Genomic DNA, 20,192 nt, shown 5'->3' with positions numbered 1-20,192 from the left:
GTTAAGTTAAATCAGATTCGTGGTCGTAAAGTCCGTCGTAGGTCGTGGTCGGATAATATAGGAACGTCGAAGTTGAAAGAATCGCGTCCAACGACGAAGGAGGAGCGAGTCGAGTCGGCGCGAGGCGAATAGAAGAAAGTTAGCGCAATGGTCGAATAGAATAGGAGGAGGAGGAGAGGTTGATGATTAGATAGCAGCAAACAGATGGCTCAACGCGCGAAAGCCTCGTGTTCACTTCAACGCCTCGTCGTAGCCTCGTGTTCGCGACTGAAAACACAACGTCCTCAACTCGAACCAACTTTCCCATTCTTCCACTTTTTTAACCTCGTGCCTGATCCAACGAGCCCTTGTGGGAAGACGGCCATAGAAGGAGTGACTTACCAAACTGGACCTAGCAATGCGCGGCAAACAAGGGGCGACTAGGCTCAAATAGGAGAAAATATAAAATAATGGAAATTCCAGATCGAAAATGGAATGTTGAAAGAACGTGTGAACGGTGACGCCGTTGACGGAATCAAAACGAAGGTGAAGTGTGGCGATCACGAACTACAGGAGTGAAGGAGCGTACCCAGCGCTCGCCTCCAACGACGATGAAGAGACGACGAGGCGATGGTGATGATGATGGTGGTGGTATGGAATGAAGTTGTTGACAAGGCTTGTCATCACCTTGTGCATCGATCGCGGTGACCCGGGCGCGTTGCTATGGACGGCTATGGGCCGTTTACTCTGTACTTCCACGGTCAATCATTCATAATCACGACATTCAGTGACATCGTGGCCTGGATCGCCCGCTGTGAATTAGCTTCGCTGAGGACGCGAGAGCATTCGGGTCGGCGGTTTACACGTTCGAGATGATCATCTAAGCTCCATATCAGTACCTCGACGACCAAATCTTTGAATAACCGCATGAACAAACGGATGTATCGATACTTATTACTTCTTCAGCTTATTTGCTACTTTAGCGACTGTCGTGACCTTTCGTTTGACTTGCACTAGTCAGAGGCCTTCGCCCCGTTTGAGCTTCCGAGGTCAAAGCGTCCCCAATAACGAGGAATAAACGGTGAGTTCAGAAGTTCCCACTCGTGTGAGGGAAAAAATTGGCTCGCGGACGCGCACGAGGTCTATTCTGTGCTGCAAAATATTTCGGTAGGTGCAATGCGAGTTACTGCGGTGTCCGCCACCGAAACGGCCGATTACAGCAGGATCACCCGCGGTTTGCATCGCCGGCCATCCAACATTCATCTCTGCAGGTCCACTGGTTCCTGGAGATAAATGCCATACCTCATGCAAAGTTATACATACAGTATGCCGAAACATTCTCACCGTTTGTAAGACAGGTTCCCTACTCCAGGGGCAGTTCTATATGTATACGCCTCCATACTTGATGTGACGCGAGGCCAAGGAGTGATCTGCAGACAGGACAAACATCGAGGCTGGATGACAAGATACACGCAGCCGAATCGACACGCAAACGACACACGCCTGGAGTCAATGCCTTGAAGGTATGCAGCAGGGCGTCCCACACTTTCTAATATTTCGTGCGGCCTAGGTAGACAGCCTAGAAATTGGACTTGATCCAGATGAGATTGGGCACATATATCGGAAATGTTTGAAGAACATGCACGTACTGCCTTACATATATCTCGTCGGCGCGAATGTCATGTCTTTTGTAGCAGATTTTCTTCCTTACACTCACCATTTGCGCGGGGCCGTATCATTATTTCATGATGCTGTATTCTCACTTCTGACAGCAAGATTGCTCATTCATTGCACAGTAGAGTAAGAATTAGCCGCATATATTTGGTGGATTTAAGTTAGATCACCTCACCAGCGCTGTCCTTCCCCGTGTAGGCCTGCTTTCACTCCGTTTATAGACCAGGGCTTTGAGACCTTGCGATCTTTCTGGCGATTGGTGTGTAGGAGTGGATAGGGGTGGATAGGGCAAGCAACGCGTCCATACGGCCAAACAACGCGTGGTCAGCAAACTCCGACCACTCATCTTCCCGCTCCTTCTCCCATTTCATGTCAGGGGCCACCATCAAAGCTATCGATAGCAGCTCAATCCATCGAATCACCTCCGGTCAGGTTGTCATTGACTTACAGACTGCTGTTAAGGAACTTGTGGAGAACAGTATCGACGCTGGAGCGACAAGCATAGGTACGCTCATACGCTAACGTGCTAGCTAGTGCTAATATGCCAAAGACATACGGTTCAAGCACTATGGACTTAGGGCAATCGAGGTTGTCGACAATGGATGTGGCATCAACGAGGAGGACCATGAGAGTATTGGTGAGCTGAACATCGATCCAGAGGGTATATAGTCGTTGACTTGTTACCAAGCATTGAAGCACTGCACCTCGAAACTATCTTCCTTCTCTGACTTGACGGCAGTCCATACATTTGGCTTTCGAGGAGAAGCTCTATCATCCCTGTGCGCCCTTTCGGAATCGGTCACTGTCACTACGAGCACGAAGGCACCAATGGGGACGAGTTTAGACATGGCGCCAAGTGGGAAAGTAAAGAAGAAATCGAAGGTTGCTCGTCAGGTATGTCGCCTCACATTCTCAGCAGTGTCATTCATCCGTATGTCTAGCGAGGCACAACCATCAACATCGTGAACCTCTTCTTGCCGCTGCCTGTTCGACGCAAAGAATTCGAGAGAAATCTGAAGCGAGAATTCGGAAAGGCAATAACGTTGTTGACGGCATACGCACTGGTTCCATGTGCATCAATCAGACTCTCCGTGACCAATCAACTTGACTCTGGGTAAGATGCTCAGCATGCCTCCATCAACTACTCTCACCTACTTATTCTCAGCAACAAGTCTGTGCAGTTGCGCACAAATGCAGCATCATCGGTTCGGGCAGCAGTTACAGCTCTGTGGGGAAACAAGGCGCTTGATAACATTGTCGACCTAGATCTCTCACTTGACGTAGAGCGAGATAAACATGCCACGAAGCGGCTAGCTGCCCTGCAACCTGATCAAGATAATGCCGATATGGCCTCAGCAGCGTCTTTGAGCGTTTTCGTAAAGGGCTTGATATCCAAGTTCTCCGTCAACCAGGGCAGATCTGGAACGGACCGTCAATTCTTCTACATCAACGGGCGACCTTGTAATCTATCTAAGGCAAGCAGCTCCGCTTTCTACGGTTATCCTATTCACATCGCATCCAGGTCCAGAAAGCTTTCAATGAAGTTTACCGATCGTTCAACGCTACACAATCACCATTCATCATCGCTGACTTTCTCATCCCTACTGGTGCGTATTCCCAACCTTGTTCCCTCTGCTCGCCTAAATATGACGTAGATTCTTACGATGTCAACGTCTCCCCCGACAAGCGTACGATTTTCCTACATAACGAAGCCAACTTGATAGCAGCTCTACGCAAGGCGCTGGAAAAGACGTTTTCACCCTCCAGATCTACTTATGATATGAACAACAATCTAGCCGCGCCCGTATCTCCACAAATAGCAATTACTCCATCACCGACGAAGAAGAGAACTCAAGCCGCCGCGAATGAGCGTCCAGGCTCGTCAAAGAGAACGACACCAGAGAGGGAAGATGAGGGAGGAGACAACGAGGATGGCGGGCTCGAATCGAATGTCTGTGAAGAGACGATGATGCCCAACGACAAACTCCCGACGCCTTCGCCACCCACCCCGAGCCGAACTCATTGTCAGCAAGCTCTCTCTTCACTCCCTTCATCGCCGTCCGCCTCTTTACCGCCGATCAACGTCCTCGAAGATGATCCCGAACCTACCGTGATCGTCTTAGACACCACAAAGGCGGTTTGGAGTCAAGGCGCGCCACGCTCGCCAAGACAATTTACCCCTTCACAAGACGGCGCCGACGATTGCGACAAGGAAGATGCCGTTGATGCTCTAAGCGCTGTCGATGAAGAAGTACAGGAACCGCCCCGGAAGAAACAAAGGCGTGCGGCATCTTCGTCCCCTGCTCTTGTCCAGAGGAAGATCAAAGACATGTTTCGTCAACCCGCCGATGTTTGCAATCCTGCCAGCTTGGTTTCAGCGAGAAATAATGTCGTAAAGACGAATACCGCGAACGGGGGTGGTGCTCAAGACGTCGCCCAGCGGGATGTCGTTGCGAAATCTCTCACTCTAGTCAATCGACGCTCTCATCTGCGAGATTATATGATGCCAGGTAGCCAAGCGCTTGCCGACTCTTCAGGAAATGTTGGCGTGAACGAAGGAGTTGATGACAATGCCGCAGACGAAGAACAAGTAGCGGACGTTGACGAACTTATGTCACCATCTCCACGACATGACGTTACCGATACCGCCGACGCTATGGACATGGATGCTCTAGGAGAGGAGAAGATAGCATCACATCATGATCCACTATTTCTGGATAGCCCGAAGCCAGACTTCGTCGACCTCACCGACGACTCCCTATTCGAAGACGATATATCTACGCTCGATGAACCTGACTCTTCCATTCTCACTCCGTCACAGACTAGCTCTGCTCCCATTCTACGTCCAGAAGTCATCCGCAGCAATAGCACTAATGAGAGCGGAGACGTCACAGTGCGCTTCGACTTCACTCACATCAGTCAAGTGTGGCTTGACTTGCAAGACCGGCTACGGGACGCGTCCGTCGAGTCCCCTGGCACGGCTTCGAATAGTGTAGAAATGGGTGACGCGGGGATTACAAACGTCAGTGATGAAGACAAAGCGATTCAGACGCTAACAAGAGTCATTGAGAAACAAGATTTTGTCAAAATGCAAATAGTGGGCCAGTTTAATTTAGGGTTCATCATCGTACGCCGGCGGAAATCGAGGTCTCAGCAGGTGGGCGTCGATGTGGATACCAACCTCGATGCAGATTCCTCCGGTACCCTGGACGACTTGTTCATCGTTGATCAACATGCTGCGGATGAAAAATACAATTTCGAGCAACTTCAGGAGACCACTAAAATCAAGTCCCAGCGGCTGATCAAGTGAGTGCCCTTTCTCTGATTAAAAGATGGTTGATAACGTTCCGAAAAGGCCACTGAACCTTGAGTTGACTGCTGCAGACGAAATTGTCGCTCTGGAAAATATCGAAGTTCTTCGGAATAATGGTTTCGATGTTGTCACGACTCAGGATGACGAGGAGAATGCAAGCGACTCTAGTTCTTGCCCAACCCGACGGCGTCTCCAGCTTATTGCGCAGCCAGTAAGCAAAGACACTATCTTCGGAGTCAAAGGTATACTATCTCGCTTCAATAGTCTAGTAGTGCTGACACAAAGCACCTGGGCAGACCTCGAGGAGCTCATCCAATTGATGCACGATCACCATGCCGGTCAAATGGTGAGACCCTCCAAAACCCGTGCCATGTTTGCTATGCGTGCTTGTCGTAAAAGTGTGATGGTCGGTATGCCCTTGACCAGGAGGCAAATGACTACTGTACGTGGCATCCTGTTTCTTTACTTCATCGGTATTTACTATTCTTCGTAATAGGTTATCCATCACATGGGAACGATGGACTTGCCATGGAACTGTCCCCACGGGCGCCCAACCATGCGCCATTTGTCAGATATATCTTCTACGCAAGAACATTTGAAACCACCTGCCTTCCGTCCTATTGACTGGTCAAGGCTGGAACGGATGTGAGGCGTCCTCCTCTTTTTCATAACGTCTATCTTCTATCATCTATACTACATATCCAATGCCTCATCGTTGATGCGTTTTGGCTTACAACGCATAAGATCGATCAGGAACCGAATCGGTATTACAATCCTCCTATCTTTTCAAATACACTGTAAATCTTCCATATGCACGCAGCGGGGCCCGGCAATACTGTAGATTTCACTTAAGGCAGGAAGGTAAGATTCTGATTGTAAAGACCCCTCCTTCCACAGCGACTATCTTCATAAAATGTCAATCCATTCAGTGAGACGATCCCAGAACCATCTAGCCTGGGACAAGAGGTGCGCTTTTGGAGTTTTCACTGTGATGTGTTCAGTTCCAACTCTTACTTTCTTAGTATCCGGCCCGTGGTCTATGCCCAGTCAGGCGATACGATCGCCTTTGATTGCCTGGATTCGTCCAATGGCCAGATCACACCAGCCTCCACTGCATCAACGCTCTCTTCCCTCGTGGTTGCAGAGCTTGACCAAGTCAGTGGCCCTGTTCACATAGAGGGCGCACTACCCGGAGATACGCTGCAGGTCGACGTCCTGGAGATCGAGACGGCTGATTGGGGTTGGACTGGACTCATTCCTGGATTCGGGGTCCTGCTTGACGAGTTCCCTACGCCGGCATTGAAGATCTGGGAGCTGGATAAGGAGAACGGGTTCGCCTGGTTCGATCGCGAGAAGGGGATAAAGATCCCCTTGCGACCATTTCCTGGCGAGATGGGCGTTGCGCCAGGCAAGGAAGGGGCATTCTCGACCATTCCTCCGTACAATACCGGAGGTAATCTGGATACAAAGTATCTCCACGCGGGGTCCACGCTGTACTTACCCATAGAAGCGGAAGGAGCGTTGTTTTCAATTGGGGTAAGACGTTATTCACCGACCGTCTTGGTGGTGTTGACAATAGAGCGACTTTAAGGACGGTCACGCAGCCCAAGGTGACGGAGGTAAGTGTTACCGCCTTATTGCCTAAAGAGTATCTCGCTTAACTCGGATTAGAGGTGTGTGGTAAGGAGACTCCCTGGCTTTGCTCCAAGGCTAGGTTAACTTGTATCTGTAGGTTGTGCTCTCGAGACGCCGATACACGTAAAGGTACGGCTCACAATACGCAAAGACAAAGCGTATACCAAGACGCCACACTACACCACCACCGAAGCGGTTTCTCGTGAAGACTATTACTGTACTACTGGAATTGATTCGGGTACGGTACGCATGCCCTTGCATCGTTCACGCTGCTAATCTTGCACAGACATCAAAACAGCTATCAGAGCCGCAGTGCGGTACATGATAGACTATCTTGTCGCCGAACACCAGCTAGGCCGAACGGAGGCCTACATGCTTTGCGGCGTTGCAGGAGATCTTAAACTACACGAAGTGGTGAGACGCGACGTTTACCTCCTACACTCCCTCACACTCACGCAACGATGTCTAGGTTGATATGCCCAACTACGTTGTGAGCATCCATATATTTATGCTACGTCCAGCAATGACTGACCAGTTCACAGGTTGGCATGATGATTCCAAAGTCCATCTTTACTCTCGCGTAGTTAATACATTTATACGTACATTGAGAGGCTACTTCTTGCGGCTAACTGTGGCGGAAATCAGACCGCTTGGAGTTTCGATAGGCATGAACACCTCCGCTTGGGACGGGGTCGTGTTATCGAGGCCGATATACTTCATGTCTACCGCAATATAGTGCTTGTTCGGAAGGGAGTATGATACTGAGTCGATTCCGGCGTGCTCGGTAACAATCTGCTGCGCCATCTTGTAAAGGGTTGCTTGCACACTGGCGCTTGAGTCCGCTGCGAACACGTCCAACGTGATCTTCCTCGCCCTACTGGACACTCCTTCATCCCATACGTCCCCTCCAGAGCCCTGAGGGATGACGAACTCAAGTTTGGCTTCGTCGCTTGGGGAGGGTATGCTGATGGTCGAGAAGGTGTAAGAGAGGTCGACAGAGGTCGAGAAGATGCGATCATCGACCTCCTGGAGAGTGGTGTAGCCGTCTCGGATGAAGTTGGTGAACGACGAGCCCGAGGACTTGAGAATGAGGAGATCGGTGATACCGGAGGTAACGGTGGCGGTAAGTTTGTCCTTCCCCTTGGTTGCGTCCACCTCCACCTTTACGAACCGCTTATCGTCCCCATCGCGGAAGAACGAATGAGCATGCCCCGCGTCAGTTCCATCCACTGGAATCCTGGTCCACCTAACTTGCTGCACCGTTACGAAGGCCTTGTGGATATGTGAGTATTTAGAGAGAATATGAGTGCCGATGTGAAGTGCGAATCGTTCTGGGTTGAGGACATGGGGGGAAACCTTTGCCAGATAGTATGTTATGTTCTTGATGGAGTCGGTGGCAACGATCACGGAGTTGTCTGCTGCCGTGTAGCTAACGTCTATGTCGCCTTCCAGGAGCGTCGTCACGTAGTACTCGACGATATTGTGCCAGCTCCCATCCCTCACGACGCGGAGCACCCTAACTTTATCCTTTCCGTAGCGTGCAGCAGTGAGGGTCGATATTTCGGACATGTTGGGCTGGATAGGAGGTTACATGGGTGTGCATAGGGAATCGCGTAATACTTACAGTGCTTCGTCAGTGTTAGTGAGCGTGAACAGCGATTGAGGGGCGTACTCGCTGTAATATATATTCCCCCGCAAGTCCAGGCGTGTCTGGACAAAGTCGCCGTATGATTTCGCGAGCCACGCCAATCCGAAGCTGATAACGACCGAGATAAGCGCATGGTCCCCCTGATCTAAGATGTTCCCACAATGATAAAAATTATCAGATAAGAACTGCTCCGAGAATCTAACTACATCGAAGCTCTTCTCTCCCCCTCGTTTACCACTTAGAAAGATGGCCGTCCCCCAATCAACGAAGACCGTCGTAGTTCTCGGCGCTGCATACGGAGGTCTTGTTTGTCTCGATGTGCAAATTTTCCGAAAGCTAAAATCATATGCTTCTAGGTGCTCACGCTGCACAAGTCCTCGCGCAAGGTCTTCCCGAAGGTTGGAAAGTCGTTCTCATTGATCGAAACTCGTACGCTTAGCCCCTACCGTCTCACTTTGACCGTGCATTCATGTCATTAATAGACATGCCAACCGTACGCAGCTTAAATCCGAAATATAGAGTAGATTAACCGACGGAACGGCAGACGTTTATATTCTCCCTAGGCTCACTGTTCTCCCTAGCCACGAGCACAAAGCCTGTAAGTGACTTCGTTTGATGGCGATCCCAGGCCTCATTCTCGCAGTTATCCCTTACCGCAGGGTCTTCTTACTCGACGGCCCGCATCCACATCTGTTCCTCCAGTGTCATGTCGTCTCCCTCGCGCCACATTCGGTCAAACTATCGAAGTCCTTCCCGGAACATGGTATAAATGATGGTGCCCTTGATTTCGACTACCTGGTGTACGCCCTTGGAAGTGTTTTGCCTGGTCCATCCGACCTATGGGGTAGCAACGTCTGCGGGGTTGTCGCAAGTCCAGAGAAGTGCAAGGAGGAGTTGATATATCAAGGTGAGAAGACGCAAGGTATTGAGTGGCTGAAGAAGAACCAGAAGGTCATCGAGGACGCACCTAGCGTTCTGGTCGTTGGTGGCGGCGCCTTGGGTGTTCGTAAGTCCGTGTTATTTCTATTCCGCGCCGTAACTCTCAAAAGTGTCACTAGAATTCGCAACCGACATTGCCGCTGTCCATCCGAACAAGAAGGTAACCCTTTTGCATTCCCGAGAACGCCTGCTACCGAGGTTTAATGAAGAAATGCACACTGAGAGTATGTAGCGCGCCTTCGGAACGATCGAACCTTTGGCTAAAGTTAAAATAGTCCTCGCATCCACGGTAAAGCTAGGCGTAGATGTGATACTAGGCGAACGGCTGGACCTCAAGTCGGTCGAAGAGGTTCCGCCTAAACGGAACGAGGCCGGCCAGCGTGTTGTCCGGACCGTAAAAGGTAGAGAGCTGGCCGCAGATTTATTGGTAAGAGACACATTTTGCAGGGTATATTGACGTTCTCATGCTATTCCTAGATGCTTTGCACTGGTCAGCGAGCGAACACCGAAATCATGGGAAAGATGGATCCAGCCACCGTTGACCCAGGCACTCACCTCGTCCACGTCCTTCGGACGTTGCAGGTGGGTGTTCTGAAGCCGGAAGGGGATAAGAATCCTGAAGGCACCGTCGAAAATACGCCTTACCCGCACATATTCGCCGTTGGCGATGCTGCTGATGCGTTCGGTGCTATTCAAGCTGGGCACACAGCATACGCGCAGGTAAGACTCACTACGGACGCCTCCCTTTCGAACTGAGCATTGAGCAACCGATTGTAGGCCGAATTAGCGGGGAAGAACATTCTGCAACTGATCGACGGAAAGGATCATGAATTAGAATCATACAAGCCGGGACCTCCTGGTATCAAGGTGTCGCTTGGTCTTGTGAGTGGCTTTCATGGTCTGAGGCACGCGTTTGACGCGAGACTGCTCCGTAGAAACATTCAGTCTATCAAGTGCAAGGTGTTGTGGGAACTAAAGATGATGGGGTAGACGACCTGCAAGCTGCCGCTATATGGCCTTTCTTTGGGATCAAAGTGGAGAAGGACGAAGACATGTATGAGTAAAGTCTAGGTACAAGTTCAAACCCAAACCCGAATAAGCGGTCATGGGACTTTATATAAATCAGGGACCTTACGCGGAGTTTGAGTCAACTTTCGCAGCTACTACTTGCTTCGCGTGTACACCATGACCGACGCCTCGAACACATCTACGGTGTGCCATTGTCCAGAAACCTGCCTTGACCAGTGAAATTAACTGGGTAGGCTGGCTCTGATGCCACAGCTCTACCGCAAGAAACCGTTGATTTTGCCCACCGCATATTCGATGCTGCCCGCAACGATCAGTCCGAACTTCTCCTAGCGGCTGTCGATGCAGGGCTTCCAGTTAATCTAACCAATGAAAAAGGTACGCACGCGCTCGGAAATACCGCCTTCTCTCGCCATAACATTAATAATAGGCAACACCCTCCTCATGCTGACCGCGTACAGCGGGCATCTGGAACTCACGAAGCAGCTTCTCGAGCGTAAAGCAGATCCCAACAGATTGAACGATAACGGGCAGTCGATTGTCGCGGGGTGCGTCTTCAAGGGCCACGATGATGTTGTTCGCCTGCTAGTTGAGCGTGGCGCGGATGTCCGTCTGGGAAAACCCAATGCCATCCAGACAGCCCATATGTTTGGTCGCCAGGACTTGATGGAGTTGTTGGGAGCGAGGGATGGAGATATAGACGCATCGGTACCTACTCCGATCGGACCCCCGGCTTGAGGATAGGATACAAGGGCATGCATTCAATAACAATCATTCATCAGCGCGATCTGTCTATTCCTAAGCAAATGACCCTGCTCGTGCAAAGTCAACGCGTTGAAATAACTGACTGATGAACGGCCGTCAGGATCCGTTGGTGGCTAGTACGTGTGCTTTTAATCACCCTTCGCTTCCTTCTACTTTATGTTTCTAATGACAAATCTTATTTTGCAGGGAAGTTCAGGACAGCAGCAGGAGGAACCGTCCTATGTCCGTGTGTCACACCGATTGACGGCACACGACAGCTTTAGGGTGACATGACAAAAGGTGTTCTCGCCCTAAATCTTGCTTGCACCCACCCTCAAGGCGTCCCATTGGATCCTCAGAGCTTTTTAAGTTCGACGTAAACCTTTCTTGGTGTCCTTATTACCCTGAAGCGATCATCACCCCACAATATGATCCCTGTGATACCGACCACCGCATCTAGAAGGGGATGCGACGGCGTGCAGCCCACGAGCATGGCTGGAAGTTAATGGTGAGCGGCTGCTTCATCCTCAAAAGTCGGAGATTTTGACGTACATAGTACGCTAACATCGTCAGGGAGGAGGTCAGATGCCCCCCCGTTATCGACTTCGACTTCAAGTACTGCGCTGTTGGCTAACAGCGAGGAAGTCTGCCGTGAGCGCCCGAAGATGAGTGCACTGCGTGTCTTCGACTTCTATTCACAAGTACACCCGGCCGATTGGGTATTTTGACGTAAACTTTTGCAGTCTTTCGTGCCCAGGCTGGTCATCGGTCAAACTGCCTTCCTATGTACCGCTTTGCGGGTATGGGCTCGGATACACCTCCCTGCTGCTCTCCCAGGACATAACATGCTTCCTCGCTTCTCTCACAGCGAGGGGCAGTAGGGCGTGCAGAATGCACAGGCGCATCAATGAAAACAAAGCCCATGTCAAATGATCGTCGCGACCAGAAATGGCTTGGTACCACTCATGACTGAGCACATCAACTTCTCGCTGCTGGTAATGCGTGGGTCCTAACATTCACTCATTTGAACTACCAATCAACTCGTTTTGAGGTGTTATTCTGCGTGTAGACCAGGCGTGCACCTCCGTGCACCTCGTTAAGGTCAGCGGCGTCGGTCTAGCGGAGAAAGAAGGTACTTACTTCCATCCTCACGTCGTTCTTATTGAAACATAACAATTTATCCCCGGTGTCATAACTGCACCCACCCTGAAATAGCCACCCCATCTATTAAGTAGATTACTTAGGCACCGATAACTATCGCGCAAAGCAACTTCAGACCTATTTGTCTGAGCTTTGTCCACGCCCAGATTCTACAGGATGCGGTGGTCCTCGTACCCTTTACTGCTGCAGTGTTAAGCTTCGGTCACCTGGGCGCTGGCAGTCAGTTATTGTTAAACGTGCTCTCCCATAGCGCCTCGTGGTTTCCCCGATATTGATGATGTCCCCTCAGGCCTGTGTTTGGTAATTGATGGCTTCCATTGCGGTCTTGGGGGGTCCTGGCACCCTTGCTCTGTCAGTCACTGTCACACCAGCTCTACAATACACTTCCGCCGCTGACCGCGAGGCAGGGATGCGCTAACTCAACACTGCAAGTATCAGACGCTGAGTGTCCGCAAAGACGTTGCAGTTGATCATGTATTATACTTCGTTCCAGCCAATAGCGAGTACAAAGGCTACCAATTTATGCCGCAAACCAACAACTTGTTACCATGCAGAGTATCTCATTCTGCGCCTGTACCAAAAGGGGAGGAAAGGGGCTCATCCACTGTCTTTGGAGGATCGCGACACGGCTCGTTAGCTGATATACCAAAAGTATGACAACTACGCTCTCAAGACACACTACCTGATCAAAATTTGACATGATATCCCTCATTCTAACTACTTGGGGGTCGGCGGATATACCGCTCAACGCACAATACATCGATCTTGCCCTCAGTTCCTTGCCCTCAGTCAATGCCTGAGGTGCCTTGGTGCACGCCCCCGTGTTAGAACGATTAACTCAAGGCTCGTTTCGGAACTACAACTCTCGTGCGCAACTTTCACGACATTCTCCGAGGCAAGCATTGGCCGCCGACTTGAGACTCGTATCCAGTATGCTTCGTACAAGGGCGCCAGGGGGGATTTCGTAGAGTGGGGTGCAATACTACCCATAAGTATTACCCCCACGCGGTCGTGGTTACTCCCAGAATGCTAGATTCGAGCCTACGTCTACTTCCATATTTTGTCCCAATCTCAATGACACTGTCGCAAGACGTAATCTGAAATGGTTTGCTCAATACCAGCCACTTAAGAATACATCGCTGGCGGGCGCGACAATGTGGAATATCGTTGACGGTCGCCGAAGGCCTGTTGCTATTCTCTGCAACTACGAAGTTGAAACTTCCCAGAGGTCAGGATGTCAGACACGAGCCGTCGAAGGCTTCTGTCATCTCCATCACCTCTCGCGATTAGATTAACGCAATCCGTCTCTGTAATGTTGTGGCCCCACTTTGCCTGGTTCTTCCTGCTCACAGGGGCTCGTCGCAATGTAAACGCCATTACTGGTACTCCGGTCAGGACACGCCAACCACTCATCAAACGCGAAAATAGCTCGGCGAAGATGCATGGCGGATACCGCCGACCAATGCGGCACGCGACATTAAATTTATGAAGTACAATTGCATGAATCGCAGACCGGGGCGCTCCAAAACGACGACTTAGCCGACACCTTCCTGTCGCTAAAACGTTCTAGCAAGTAGGGCTTAAAAGACAACATGTTTGAAGCTTATTGCCTATGTATTTTCGAGGGATCGTCTGTGGGACTGCCTCGATGAGATATCTATTATACTATCACCGTCACACATCACATCAGGACCCCGACTTCCTAAAGGACATGGCCACACGATGGCTAGTGGTAAAGCACACCCCCTCGTGTTGTGCCTCTAGACCTGGGCAAGTGACACAAACCATTCTGCCGAGAAACCTGACACTGAGCTAGCAGTCTTGGTCAGAATCCGAGTGTGCTTCTCGTAGGCTCATCAGGCCAATTGGTCATGCGAGTTGAGGCTATTTGGCATATCGATGAACCCGCCGGGCCATATTGTGGTCCTTCCCCGCAGCGACATTGAACAGCAGTGAAACAGCCAGGACGTCCCCGATATCAAGATGTAGTGGTCTGGAGCGTGGTGGACCCTAGTAAGATCAGCTCTGATAAATTAAGGATAGGAACCCTGAATTGGAAAGCGTGTCAATGGGATGGTCCATTAGAAGGACAAGTATAAGATTCAGCTCTCAGCGAGGGGACAGCAGGACGAAAGCTCCTAGTCCGCAATGCTAAATATGGTAACTGGTTACCACGGTGTAAGCTCCCCTGCAACCCACTGCTCCTCCTCATTCCTAAACTTCTGCAGCTCTCTCGCAGACCCGTCTTGTCGCCATTCGCCACGATGGCGATGCTCAGCTCGTCGGTCTCCACGCCGTTCTCGTCACCGTCCTCAAATATTGACCCCTTCAGAGCCCATCTCATTGCTCTGCTCTCCCTTTACGAAGTTGGCCCAGCTACGGCACCATTGCCAAGGTATGATGGCCCATCGGATTGGACGACGGACACAATCCTCAACTCCTTGAGCAACTTTGCGAAGAGGATGTACGACGCAGAATCAAACAAGAGCAGGGGTTCGTCAGTTGTAAGCACACGAGTTGTTGGCAATTTCAGCCGAATCTATATGACTTTCAGAACGATTCGACCCCCGCATCCTCCCCCGAGCCAGAGACACCGGGGGACCTGCCAAGGCAGCAAATAGGAAATCATTCTCTGCGATCATCGACCCCCGCTCATTCTACGCCTATGACAATATCTTTGGAAGGTTTGAGAGATAACGACAACCCATTTGCAAGTTCCCTCCATGCCTCCCCCGAGTACTCGCCGAAAGAGGAGGAGGTATTCACCAAGGAACCCCCAACATACGTCGGTAGTGGTCTGCCCGTGCTCACGTCGTCGTCGGCTCCCCCCACCATCGTACATGACAACATAAAGTGCCCAACGTGTAGCAGGATCGTTACTGACGCCATCATGGTATCCAAAATTGCCTCCTTATCGACCCTTTCTTTCCCAGCATCCGCGCCATCCTCCGGTTCCCCATTGGTCGTGCCCATGGGCCCACTCGTGCACGCAGCATTTGAAAGTGGGATGAGTGCTGTAGAGGAGTTGAGGTTACTCAAGGCTCAGGTTCAGGACGTCGCCAGAGTTTGCAACGCTGTGGCGCGAGGTGATTTGAGCCAGAAGATCACGGTTCCGGTACAAGGTGTCGTTATGGTTCAACTTAAGGACGTTATTAACGGTATGGTCGATAAACTCGGACAATTCGCCAAAGAAGTCACTCGTGTCAGTCAAGAAGTGGGTACGGAAGGGTGAGTCCATGTCTTCTTATTGCAGTCATGTCCTTTTACACGGCATAGCAAACTCGGTGGCCAAGCCCTGGTTCTGGACGTCGAGGGCACTTGGAGGGAACTGACTGGCGTTGTAAACAAGCTCGCAGCAAATCTCACAAGTCAGGTCCGATCAATCGCAACGGTTAGCCTCTAGCTCATACTTGATCCCCACACGTATTTTCAGCATAATATCGTCTGATTGCAGGTCACGAAAGCTGTCGCACTAGGTGATTTATCCAAGCAAATTGACGTTGATGCGCGCGGTGAAATCTTGGACTTGAAGAATACCGTTAACGGCATGGTCATTAGGTGTGGACTCCGCCATTTTATCCTTATTTGAACGGCCTCCCTCCCTCACCCACGTCAACTCCCACCCCGTGCTTCTTATCACTAAAAGCATGCTCTTTCAAAGTTTCGCTCTTCCCACTCCACTCATAGAACCCTATCGAAGACACTGACCTATCTCGAACAGACTCCGCGCTTTAGCAGCAGAGGTCACCCGCGTAACATTAGAAGTCGGTTCCCAAGGTAAACTAGGCGGACAAGCACACGTTCCCGACGTTGAAGGAGTCTGGTACGAGCTGGTTCGAAATGTAAGTTCACAAGTATATGTGCCCTTGTGACAGATTGTGGTCTGACAATACGGCGGGATGTTTCGCTTGGGGATACGCAGGTCAATAGGATGTGTTCATCACTCACGGACCAAGTGCGATCCATTGCAAATGTGACGACAGCCGTGGCCAAGGGGGATTTGACGCAGAAGATTGAGATCCAAGTCGAGGGCGAGATGAGCACGCTTAAGGGTGTGTCTATTCTCTATATCTATACAAGCAGTGCTAATTCTCCATCGCTGATGCTGTGACGTCGTAGGTACGGTCAACTCAATGGTAGATCAACTCAGTGCATTTGCCAGCGAAGTCACTCGCGTCGCTTTGGAAGTCGGGACTCAAGGTATTCTGGGTGGCCAAGCCAAGGTCGAAGGAGTTCAGGGAACATGGGCTGATTTGACGAGGAATGTCAACGTACGTCTTTTCAACTTCAATCCTCGTGGCTCTTGTGTCTGCGAAACATAGCTCGGGCCTTATTCCCAACGGCATTGGTCTCCAAAGTCAGCACTGACCCGCCTACTGATTAGAAAATGGCCTCTAATCTGACTGACCAAGTGCGCTCAATTTCGGACGTTACGAAAGCTGTGGCTGCTGGCGATCTGAGCAAGTTTGTGGAGGTTGATGTGCAAGGCGAAATGCTGGATTTGAAGCAAACGGTGCGTAACCATTAGAGTGGGTTTACATAGATGTCTTGAACTCGGTACTGTAGGTCAATCAGATGGTTAAGCAACTAAGCACGCTTGCGAGGGAAGTGACCAGGGTGAGTTTGGAAGTAGGCACGGAAGGCATACTCGGCGGACAAGCCTCAGTACCCGAGGTGAAGGGCATGTGGAAGGTCCGTATCATTGCGTAGGGATTGCTCCCATGACCGATTATTGGCGATGTCTAGGTTCTAACGTCGAACGTCAATTTGATGGCCATGAATTTGACGAATCAAGTACGCTCCATCGCCGAAGTCACCAAGGCCGTTGCAGGCGGCGACTTGACTAAGAAGATCGAAGTGGATGTGCGTGGTGAGATTTTGGATTTGAAGGAGACGGTGAACGGGATGACGGAGAGTTTGAGCGTGTTCGCGGACGAAGTTACAAGGTAGCGCTTCATTTCTTACAAATGCCGCGAGATGCATCGGAACTGAGCTTTCAAATAGAGTGGCTAGAGAAGTCGGCACGGAAGGCAAACTTGGCGGGCAGGCCAGAGTAGCCAACGTCGGTGGAACGTGGAAGGATTTGACTGACAATGTCAACGTCATGGCCAATAATGTGAGTTTCCTCAGCACGCTTTGCAGATGTAGCTCATCCAAATATTCCACCGTAGCTGACGCTCCAGGTGCGAAATATCGCTGTTGCAACGGTAGGTGAGGGTTGATATCCTGGCTACGTCCTTGCTCAGAGTTGTCTGTTAGACTGCCGTAGCTCGGGGCGACTTGACGCAGAAGATCACTGGCGTGTCGGTCTCCGGCGAGATGCTGAACTTGGTGAATACTATCAACGATATGATTGATCAATTAGCCATCTTCGCTTCTGAGGTGAAGAAGGTTGCAAGGGAAGTTGGCACAGAAGGCAAGCTCGGTGTCCAAGCCGAGGTTGGCAATGTCCAGGGAATTTGGCAAGAAATTACGTGCGTTCTTCCTCTTCGTCTCATCTCAACTCGACATATACTGATGATAATGTTGGGATGATTAGTCTGTCCGTCAATACCATGGCTAGCAACCTTACGACTCAAGTGCGAGGCTTCGCCCAGATCAGCGCTGCGGCCATGGACGGCGACTTCACCCGTTTCATCACCGTCGAGGCCAATGGAGAAATGGATTCGCTTAAGACCCAGATCAATCAAATGGTATTCAATCTACGCGACAGTATCCAAAAGAACACCGCTGCAAGGGAGGCTGCTGAGCTGGCGAACAGGAGTAAGAGTGAGTTCCTGGCGAACATGAGTCACGAAATCAGGTAAGTTATGTTTATATCAGGCATTCGTGGCTCAACACCTTTGGCGCCTTTAGGACCCCAATGAACGGCATCATTGGTATGACGGAGTTGACCCTGGACAGCGACTTGAACAGATCACAACGAGAGAGCTTGCTGCTGGTGCACTCTTTGGCTAGGTCGCTTCTGTTGATCATCGACGACATCTTGGATATCTCAAAGAGTGCGTATTGTCAGCTCGCTCACGACTCTTCCGTCGCTAACTAAGTCCTTTAGTCGAAGCCGGCCGTATGACCATGGAAGCTGTTTCTTACTCCCTCCGCCAAACTGTCTTTGGAATCTTGAAGACCCTCGTCGTCCGCGCCTCGCAAAACAAGCTTGATCTGACGTATGATGTTGAGCCGGATATCCCTGATCAACTCATTGGCGATTCCCTGCGTCTTCGTCAGGTTATCACCAACCTCGTCGGCAATGCTATCAAGTTCACCCCTAGCAAAGCTTCCCGCAAAGGGCACGTCGCCTTGAGCACTCGCTTACTGGCACTCGACGACCAACATGTTACCCTCGAGTTCTGCGTAATGGATACGGGTATTGGTATAGCGAAGGACAAATTGAACCTCATATTCGACACTTTCTGTCAGGCTGATGGTTCTACAACTAGGGTACGTCACTGACACCATGACATTTCTATCGGTTCTGACTGGTCTAATTAGGAGTACGGTGGCACTGGCCTTGGTCTATCGATCTCCAAACGTCTGGTATCACTGATGCAGGGTAATATGTGGGTAGAAAGTGAAGTGTCGAAAGGCAGCAAGTTCTACTTCACTATTACCTCGCAGATCAGCTACAGCTCCGTGGAGTCTACGATGGCGAAGATGGCGCCATTTGCTAAACGCACGATCATGTTTATGGATACGCTGTGCGACAAGACAGGTGTCGTAGACAGGATCCCGGAGCTCGGGCTCCGTCCGTTTGTTGTCCACCAACTTTCCGAGGTCGCCGACAAGGACAAATGCCCACATATAGACACCATCATCGTGGATTCGCTAAGCATGGTGAGACAGAGCCCTCCCCTTCCGATTAGCTATTCATCCTGGCGCTTCTGTCTGTAGACTGAATCCATTCGCGAGTTCGAACACCTACGTTACATCCCTATTGTCCTCCTAGCGCCTTCAATTCCCCGCTTGAATCGTGAGTAGAGGCTGGGTTTCATTCGATTTTTGTATCTTCTTCCACTTATCTTGCTTCGCCGTTCTTCATGTCTTCCGCATACCCACTCGATAACGCTAATTTCTATTATCCAGTGAAATGGTGTCTCGACAACAGCATCAGTTCCCATGTCACTACTCCCGCCACCGCTCAAGATCTCGCTTCAGCTCTCATATCAGCTCTTGAATCCAATACCGTCAGCCCAGTCTCTGCCCCAAATGACGTTGTTTTCGACATCTTACTGGCTGAAGATAATCTGGTCAATCAGAAGCTGGCGGTTAAAATCTTGGAGAAGTACGGGCATAATGTGGAGATAGCAGAGAACGGCAGCCTCGCTGTTGACGCGTTCAAGAGTAGGGTCACTCAAAATAGACCATTTGACATCATTCTCGTAAGTTCCTGTCTACTCGTTATCCGTGTGTTGCTGATAGACTGTGTAGATGGATGTGTCAATGCCCTTCATGGGGGGCATGGAGGCCACGGAATTAATCCGATCTTATGAGATGCACACCGGTCTATCCCCTACTCCTATCATCGCTCTCACTGCCCATGCTAGTGCGTGCTTCCTATATCTCTCCCGGTCCAGCTCTGTCTCATCTTCTGTTAGTGATTGGTGATAGGGAGCGCTGCCTACAAGCTGGCATGGTGAGTTTCTCTCATTTCTACGTACTCTTCCTTTGCTGACATAACTCACTCAGGACGACCACATCACAAGTGAGTTCCCGAAACGTCGCGTGGCTCAATCACTATCTAACACTTCTTATAGAACCCTTGCGCCGCGGTGATCTACTGAACGCCATAAACAAACTGGCTGGGGAACGCAATGCAGCCAAGCGGCAGCACCTTCTACTACGCCGACCTCCAATATGCATATGATGGCATCTTGTATTCTTTCTCCTTGACTCTGTTTTGGTTCTATGGTTTCCTGGCGTCGATTGTGGTTCAACGAGTGTTTTCCTCCTATGTTTTGATGGACAGGCGTAATTACACCAACGCGTCCGTTGGTTAGGTGGGTATATGTGTATATATTCCTTGATCTATATTTCTCTGCCGTTGTCGTTTCTTCTGTATGTACTATGTATACT

General features: G+C 50.5%; 6 protein-coding genes across 6 annotated transcripts; 5 read left to right on the top strand and 1 right to left on the bottom strand.

The window, feature by feature from the left end:
• Nucleotides 1-2,022: 2,022 nt before the first annotated feature.
• On the top strand, nucleotides 2,023-5,615 carry PC9H_002621 (uncharacterized protein; the record flags this gene model as incomplete). Its single annotated transcript, XM_036772257.1, has 10 exons — nucleotides 2,023-2,158; nucleotides 2,204-2,290; nucleotides 2,342-2,547; nucleotides 2,595-2,767; nucleotides 2,819-3,128; nucleotides 3,176-3,260; nucleotides 3,309-4,959; nucleotides 5,009-5,208; nucleotides 5,263-5,408; nucleotides 5,463-5,615. The coding sequence occupies 10 exons, from the start codon at nucleotides 2,023-2,025 to the stop codon at nucleotides 5,613-5,615; spliced, it is 3,147 nt and encodes a 1,048-aa protein (XP_036625903.1).
• A 264-nt stretch (nucleotides 5,616-5,879) lies between these two features.
• Nucleotides 5,880-7,185, top strand: PC9H_002620 (uncharacterized protein; the record flags this gene model as incomplete). Its single annotated transcript, XM_036772256.1, has 7 exons — nucleotides 5,880-5,932; nucleotides 5,989-6,502; nucleotides 6,558-6,591; nucleotides 6,699-6,839; nucleotides 6,888-7,015; nucleotides 7,071-7,091; nucleotides 7,144-7,185. The coding sequence occupies 7 exons, from the start codon at nucleotides 5,880-5,882 to the stop codon at nucleotides 7,183-7,185; spliced, it is 933 nt and encodes a 310-aa protein (XP_036625902.1).
• A 28-nt stretch (nucleotides 7,186-7,213) lies between these two features.
• Nucleotides 7,214-8,170, bottom strand: PC9H_002619 (uncharacterized protein; the record flags this gene model as incomplete). Its single annotated transcript, XM_036772255.1, has 1 exon — nucleotides 7,214-8,170. One exon carries the CDS (start codon nucleotides 8,168-8,170, stop codon nucleotides 7,214-7,216), a length of 957 nt encoding a protein of 318 aa, XP_036625901.1.
• A 325-nt stretch (nucleotides 8,171-8,495) lies between these two features.
• PC9H_002618 (uncharacterized protein) lies at nucleotides 8,496-10,252 on the top strand (the record flags this gene model as incomplete). The annotated part of the gene is made up of 10 exons (XM_036772254.1): nucleotides 8,496-8,550; nucleotides 8,606-8,678; nucleotides 8,732-8,742; nucleotides 8,794-8,847; nucleotides 8,893-9,255; nucleotides 9,308-9,412; nucleotides 9,464-9,615; nucleotides 9,666-9,908; nucleotides 9,966-10,070; nucleotides 10,124-10,252. The coding sequence occupies 10 exons, from the start codon at nucleotides 8,496-8,498 to the stop codon at nucleotides 10,250-10,252; spliced, it is 1,290 nt and encodes a 429-aa protein (XP_036625900.1).
• A 121-nt stretch (nucleotides 10,253-10,373) lies between these two features.
• On the top strand, nucleotides 10,374-10,952 carry PC9H_002617 (uncharacterized protein; the record flags this gene model as incomplete). The annotated part of the gene is made up of 3 exons (XM_036772253.1): nucleotides 10,374-10,400; nucleotides 10,451-10,592; nucleotides 10,645-10,952. 3 exons carry the CDS (start codon nucleotides 10,374-10,376, stop codon nucleotides 10,950-10,952), a joined length of 477 nt encoding a protein of 158 aa, XP_036625899.1.
• Nucleotides 10,953-14,383: 3,431 nt separating this feature from the next.
• Nucleotides 14,384-19,983, top strand: PC9H_002616 (uncharacterized protein; the record flags this gene model as incomplete). Its single annotated transcript, XM_036772252.1, has 23 exons — nucleotides 14,384-14,623; nucleotides 14,674-15,347; nucleotides 15,396-15,510; nucleotides 15,574-15,677; nucleotides 15,841-15,961; nucleotides 16,042-16,171; nucleotides 16,239-16,390; nucleotides 16,504-16,632; nucleotides 16,686-16,811; nucleotides 16,866-17,065; nucleotides 17,124-17,235; nucleotides 17,291-17,326; nucleotides 17,379-17,593; nucleotides 17,659-17,922; nucleotides 17,976-18,121; nucleotides 18,175-18,560; nucleotides 18,612-18,953; nucleotides 19,011-19,089; nucleotides 19,203-19,498; nucleotides 19,548-19,662; nucleotides 19,715-19,752; nucleotides 19,806-19,821; nucleotides 19,874-19,983. 23 exons carry the CDS (start codon nucleotides 14,384-14,386, stop codon nucleotides 19,981-19,983), a joined length of 4,146 nt encoding a protein of 1,381 aa, XP_036625898.1.
• Between the last annotated feature and the right edge of the window lie 209 nt (nucleotides 19,984-20,192).

Source organism: Pleurotus ostreatus (genome assembly GCF_014466165.1).
Source record: "Pleurotus ostreatus strain PC9 chromosome Unknown scaffold_11, whole genome shotgun sequence".
NCBI lineage: Eukaryota > Fungi > Basidiomycota > Agaricomycetes > Agaricales > Pleurotaceae > Pleurotus > Pleurotus ostreatus.
Note: the sequence above shows the minus strand (reverse complement) of the source record. Positions and strands in the feature narration are given on the sequence as shown.